This window comes from Miscanthus floridulus, chromosome 1, assembly GCF_019320115.1.
Source record: "Miscanthus floridulus cultivar M001 chromosome 1, ASM1932011v1, whole genome shotgun sequence".
NCBI classification, from domain to species: domain Eukaryota; kingdom Viridiplantae; phylum Streptophyta; class Magnoliopsida; order Poales; family Poaceae; genus Miscanthus; species Miscanthus floridulus.
The window spans coordinates 87,241,587-87,248,000 of record NC_089580.1 but is presented as its reverse complement, the minus strand read 5'-3'; the positions used below and the strand labels follow the sequence as shown (position 1 = coordinate 87,248,000).

At 44.5% G+C, this 6,414-nt stretch overlaps 1 protein-coding gene across 4 annotated transcripts; it reads right to left on the bottom strand.

The window, feature by feature from the left end:
• Positions 1–2,537: 2,537 nt before the first annotated feature.
• Positions 2,538–5,850, bottom strand: LOC136489129 (histone-lysine N-methyltransferase ATXR4-like). Of its 4 annotated transcripts, XR_010767412.1 has the most exons (9): positions 5,644–5,850; positions 5,475–5,570; positions 4,996–5,051; positions 4,790–4,916; positions 4,588–4,657; positions 4,275–4,454; positions 4,141–4,195; positions 3,550–3,621; positions 3,365–3,426 (listed from the first exon to the last, which is right to left on the bottom strand). XR_010767412.1 is itself a non-coding variant. In XM_066485849.1 (8 exons), the coding sequence occupies exons 1-8, from the start codon at positions 5,824–5,826 to the stop codon at positions 3,308–3,310; spliced, it is 903 nt and encodes a 300-aa protein (XP_066341946.1). In that variant the 5' UTR covers positions 5,827–5,850; the 3' UTR covers positions 2,538–3,307. The 4 variants fall into 4 exon arrangements, 3 of the variants coding, with proteins under 3 accessions (XP_066341946.1, XP_066341952.1, XP_066341957.1); XM_066485849.1 differs by lacking the exon at positions 4,141–4,195 and having other exon boundaries at positions 2,538–3,426; XM_066485855.1 differs by lacking the exon at positions 4,141–4,195 and having other exon boundaries at positions 2,538–3,426; positions 4,275–4,442.
• Between the last annotated feature and the right edge of the window lie 564 nt (positions 5,851–6,414).

Genomic DNA, 6,414 nt, shown 5'->3' with positions numbered 1-6,414 from the left:
CGGCGACAGTCGCCTCCCTGCGCCAGATCAAGCTCACCATGGCCATTGCCCATTGCCATGGCCGGCGCTGAGCGGCGAGCGACAGAGGAGGGAGATCGAGGTGGTGACGGCGAGCGGCTCGGCCATGGTGGCTTGGAGCTCCGGCGAGGATAGGGGCTGCCGCTGCCGGGTTGCTGCTCGACGACCATGCCAAGCCGCTCGGCGCCGGCGGCGCTCTGCGGTTGGTCAGCTCCCGCACCGCGGTTGCAGCGCCTCTCTCATCTCCCTCAGCCGCGCGTCAGCGCCTCTCTCATCTCCCTCAGCCGCGTGTCAGCGCCTCTCTCATCTCCCTCAGCTCGCTCGGCAATGGCAACTTGGAGCTCTAGCGAGGATAGGGGCTGCCGCCGCCGAGTTGCTGCTCGACGACCATGCCAAGCCGCTCGACGCCGACGGCGCTTTGGCGTTGGTCAGCTCCTTCTCCAGCGACTCTCAATGCCGCGCCCGACTCGGCCGCGGAGCGCGCGCGCCTTCTCCAGTGACTCGGCCTCCGTTCGCGCCGTCGGCAAGTCCACGAGCGTGGCCGCGTGGCGTTCCCTGACGTCATCGAGTTCCACCTTCGCCTTCGCCGCAGGCCTCTCGACTCCTCGATGACGTCTGGGTCTGCTCGGCCCGCGCCATCTCTAGGCCAAGCCTGAGCTCGTCGCCTCTAGGAAGGTGGAGGAGGCGTTGCGTTGTGGCCACGCGGGCGAGACACGGTGTCCGCGCGGGCGGGACGCCGTGGCCGAGCCCTCTTCGTCCCGCACGCACCTCTCCTCGGCTCCTCTCCGCTGCCATGGTTGTGGTCGCCGGGCCGCCAACGCACGTGGCCAGCAAGCCATGACCCACCTCCCACCGAGCCGTAGCCGGCCTCGGGACTGCGCGGGCTAGTGCTGCTTGCCGGCCAGCCTCCTCCTACGACTGTGGGCACGGAGGCCACGTAGGGTGTAGCTCCGTCAGCTATAGCAGGCAAGGGTCGACGTCGAGATTTCTCCGGCAAGGGACAGCTCTGACAGCTGCAGCAGTTAACATGAGGATGGAGAGGGAGGGGATGGATGGTTGACGCTGTGCCCTACATGTCACTAAATGGAGGCCAACGTCCACGTGCCGGTCAACGTCAGTGTGGCGTGGTCAAACCCACTCCACGTTGGACAAAACAGCCCTAATCGCGTTCAGGTGCTAAAAGTAAATAGTTTTGATAATTGGGGTACCAGCATTAGACAATTTTATAGTTGAGGATCAAAATTAGACGAACTCAATAGTTGAGGGGTCAAAAATAGACTTAATCAAAAATAAATTACACAAGTGATCTCATAGTCTCGCTACTGCTCACCATCATCCAGGGCTTTCAACTCGGATAGATAGAGTAGCATTTCCTTGCGTCTGCCTGGTGCGTATGCAGAATGGTTGCAAGATACATTTTTCTTGTGTCGATACATGGGGCCAAACAACAAAAATGTTACTTCTTCCATCATCAAATAAATCAATTCATAGAATCTGTGTAAGTCAAACTATCTTAAGTTTTTGGCTAACTTTATCGAAATAAAATGAGGACATTATAAAAATATATTCTATAGTATATCTAATGGTACAAATTTGATGTCATAAATCTTGATGGGTTATTCTAAAAATCCGATCAAAGTATAAAAAGTTTGACTTCTAAATGTAGGAATCTATTTATTCAGGGGACTGATGGACTACTGAGATATCAGGCATATTATATTTGGTAACAACTACTATACTACAACAGAAAGGGCGCTGACAAATTCTGGAGATTGTCTAGCAATGTACTGACTGAATCAGTGCAAAGTAAGGGCGCGTTTAGTTGCATAGTGCACGATTCTCCACTGTAACATTTCGTTTGTATTTGTGAATTATTGTCCAAACATTGACTAATTAGGCTCAAAAGATTTGTCTCGCAAAGTTAAAGCAAACTGTGCAATTAGTTTTTTATTTTGTCTATATTTAGTATTCCATGCATATACCACAAGTTTGATGTAACGAGGAATCTTCTTTTTGCATAGTGCACTTTTGAAAAACTAAACAAGGGCTAAAACGAAGACTCGAGTGCAAAAGTTAAATATCACTTTTACTTTTATCCTGAGAGATTAGGTGAAGTCACACCACTTCTATTCTCAAAAAAGGATGGTTAAAACGACGCGCGGGAGTGTGTTTTTGAAGCATACGTGAAATCCAGATCCGTGTATGTTTGCAACGAACTCATTATTGCAGCAAAACAAGATGCTGTCGGATCCTTCGATTCATCAATATTTTTGGCCCTTCTCCGGCTGCGCAGTTTATCGACATTTGTCCACTCAAGAACAAAAAAAGACGTGATATGTTATTAACTTATCTTGGCTAAAATCTTCATCTATTGACATGGCAACTCATGAGATAAATGTGAGTACAAGGGTTAGATCATTACTGCTAGTTAGGCTTAAAACATTCTTCATCCAAAGACATGGCAGGTATAATGAGATAAATCTGTACACGAGAGTTTAGATCACTACTACTATATTTTTTTTTCCTCAGCAAGCACTTTCCAGCTACAGATTAACCAAAAAAGGTTCATTGTTTCGGGTAGCCTTCCAGACTGATTTTTTTTTTTTTTTTTTTTTTTTTTTTTTTTTTTTTTTTTTTTTGACGAGCATCGATATACTCTAGAGAAAAGTTTTAACAATTCAAAACGATCCACAACAATTTTGTTCTTGGCTGGAAAATACAATCACCTATTCCAGATCGGATCTTAAAGAAAACAATACACATGCCTCTTCTGTATCCACAATGCGTAATCCGTTTGCAACAAAAATACAGCAGAGCAAAAGCTTCAATCGCCTAGCTTTATTAGTAATATTATAACGAGTAATTCTGATGCACCCCAGCTCCATATGACACTACCTCGCTTTAGTGTATGTATATGAATCTGTAATGCTACCCCAACTATAGCTACAAAATCTTTTGATATTCAAATGATCTGAGTATTATCAAAATTTTATTTCTGACACTAAAGACTGATAAAGAAGCAAGACAAAAACGGCTACAACATTTACACCACAACTTTCAGCACTTTCAAGTAAATAAATCAGCATTTCTGGCTTTCTAGCATGTCGTAGTACGGAAGTGCAAAAGCCAAAGTAATGCTTAACCACAAGAATTCAATTGGTGTGGCTGTAACTAGTGTACAGAAGATTGCAACTCTGTAAGATTCTGCAAGATGGTACTCAGCACCAACCTCAAGCTGCTTCAATCAAAAACAATCTCCTCATGCTCAGGAAGAAAGTAAACATGATTTCTAGTCTCCAGACAAGCACCGAAGGCAATGGCACTTGAAGCCAAATCCATCAGCAAGAATCTTCTGTCTAGCGTCGGCATCTAGGCTAGTATCGATGTAGCAGATGCGCAGCTCCTCACCTATAACAGATGCAACAACTCAATACAACAATTTTGTTAGTTTTTGTTTTTAACTGTGCACAAGGTTGCCAGTGTAACAGAACCCCTGTATAGCCATAAAGGTATCACTGCATTTCTCCATACCTTCTTCAATGTCACGGAGGGCCTTCAATTTCGCATCAGCATTATCCAGCCAAACTATGTGAGCATTTGGATCTGATAGTCAACACAAACAATAGTGCATATTTGAATCATTAATGCATAATGAAAAAAGGGTTATATTAAGCAGCCTAAAATTTTCTGCTATTGTATCAAATAGTATACTCCTGTCACTATTACATTACCATACATACAAAAGCTTAACTAAATATGTTCTTATATTGAGAGTAGTTTAGCAGAGACATCCACTGTCAAATGCAATAGAAGACTAATAGTCTAATATTGATACGACAAGTAGCATACTCCCTCCGTCCCTATTTAAGTGTCGCCGTGCGATTCATGCCAGTCAAATTTTCTCAAGTTTGACTAAGTTTGTAGAAAATATTATCAACATTTATATCTCTAAATAAATTTACTATGAAAATAGATTCAACGATCTATCTAATGATACTAATTATGTACTATAAATATTAATATTTTATTTTATATGTTCAGTCAAATTTAAATATGTTTGACTTCACGGGAAGTGAGAACGACAGATACAAAGGGAGAGGGAGTAGTGAACAAGCACCATACCACAAGGTTGGTGACAAATCCTGGAATTTGATTGGTCAACCTATCAACTGAATCACTGCTAGCAAAACGAAATTTAAATAGCGAAGATGATAAAAAAATGCATTTCATTCCAAATGTATAGATGAAGAGCGTACCGCAGTCATGGTTGTAGAAAGAGGGGAGCATATAAACCGCATTGCCAACTGATGAATCACATGATACGGAGGCTGACGCTGAGGATAAGAGATCCTCATATGAGCTTGCAACCAATTCAATACGAAATGCATTTATGCGTATTCTTGCCAATACATTGATGTACCAGTCTATGGTCAAAACTAATTTTGTCAAAGACAACCAAATTTGAAGAGGACTGAGACAAGAACTCTATGAAAGACCCAATTTTGTCAACATTCAGTTGTAAGAAACTAAGAATAGTCGCAATGAGAGGAAACAAAATTTGAAGGATACAGTTTGTGACTTCTTCCTGAAACCCAGCTTTTCTAAAAGTGGACTCCAACAACTCAAATTCCTCCTCCATCTGTAATATAACATCGCTACAATAAGCATTGAACCAAATAACTTTGTGATTACTGTGTTATTATGGTGTGACAATAACAACAATAATACAAGAACTGAGCTCAGGGTGTCCTGGAAGGAGAGGAATCACTACCTCAATCAACGTCCCCTGGTGCAACCGAGCTGGCTGAAGTATGTTAAGACAATCTGCAATAGCAGCTCCTGATATAACCATGCAGGCAAGGCGCTTGGCCATGTATGGGTACTTTAGACCACGTGAACTTTAGAACAGAAAAACACAAAATGAAGAAGTCAAGAGGCGCACATCTGCAGAAAGATGAAAGGCGAGTACTATCATACCTGCAGTGGTAATCGAATAAAGACCAATCTACGTTCTTGTCAATGTCATGGAACCCCTAGATTGGCGGAAATCACACGTATTGTTAGCAAAATCCAGCCTCAAATGCTGAACATTTTTGCTTTCTTTTATTTTATTCTATGGCAGGCAAATAAGCAGCATTATCCAATGTTTCTGACATGTAAAGGAAAATTAACATGTCTCATTCAAAGATCCACGAGGTAGAATCCACATTGCATTTCCACAAACGCAATAATTACTGGAAACACGACTATCACATAGTGTTCGAACTTCGAACACACTATTATACTAAAACCTACTGAATGTTGAGACATGAACACTTGTAGACAGAACAGATTCCACTCGCCACTAACAGTTAGTGAGTCGAAGAGGGCAGACTAAGCATCACAAGAATATGCACCAAGGTGAAACACACGAAGGTATGCAAAAATCGCTAAGGAAATGGGCAGAGAGGGACCACCTTGGCGTGGTCCCTGCAAGCGTCGCTGCAGAAGTAGTAACCTCCGCTTGAAACGCGCCCTTCCCCGGGCTTCCTTCTGAGGCAACTGTAGCAAACCTGAGCCCAGAACAGTCCAGTTGGTTTGGTTCCACTGGCAGGGGCAAGGAGCGGGGAGGAGCGGTCACCTCACCTCGTGGAGCAGTGAGTGGGATGGGTGGGAGACGAGGGGCTGCGCCGAGTGGAGGAGCTCGCCAGAGGAGACTGGGCGGGTGGCGAAAACGCCGCGGCCCGCGGACTCCGTTAGGGACACGCGGATCGGCGGTGGGCCGCGGGCGGCGGCCGCGGTGGAGAGGAGGCGGCGGCGGAGGAACATGAGCAATGCCTGTCAGGTGTTGGCTGTGCGAGAAGAGGAGTGGTGAAGAGATCAAGGCCGTTGGTTTAGATGGGGTCTTGGGTCACCGGTTCTTTCACTATGAATGTGGGGCTCTCAACTCCAGGTCAAACCACAAGTCAACGGCATAACTCCAAGCTAGCTGAGCTGGAATTTAGCCGACGTGGAAAAAAAAGAGAAAATCAAAAAACATCCACGCTAGCGACGAACACCTCGCTAGTCTATTTGTGCGCCTTAAGAAAACTTGGTGAAAAGGAAGAGAGTTGCAGACTCATACAGAGCACCCCCACAAATAGGTACAGTGAGCAAGTAGAATAAAAAAGAACATACATATGGGGTTCTCTTGATAATGACAATATTACGGCTTATCAAAGGTACAGTAAATTTATCAGTCATGGTATAGTATTTTTCTCTCACAACAAATCAGCGAACAATATTTTTCAGCCTGACTTTTTAGCGAAACGTCTAATACTTCCACTGTTCTCTATGACTTAAAAAAGCATATGATCCCTCTTTCCTACGAAGCGTGGCCCTCCCATTCTCCCATGTCTCATGGTTTCTAAAAAAACC

What these genes read in the sequence shown, in the direction of transcription:
- LOC136489129 (XM_066485849.1), bottom strand. Translation starts at nt 5,826, where the DNA reads ATGTTCCTCCGCCGCCGCCTCCTCTCCACCGCGGCCGCCGCCCGCGGC. An exon ending in ACCAGGGGACGTTGATTGAG is followed by an intron (nt 4,658 to 4,789) that starts GTAGTGATTCCT and finishes GTTATATTACAG; the next exon opens with ATGGAGGAGGAATTTGAGTT. An exon ending in CCTCCGTGACATTGAAGAAG is followed by an intron (nt 3,427 to 3,549) that starts GTATGGAGAAAT and finishes CATCTGTTATAG; the next exon opens with GTGAGGAGCTGCGCATCTGC.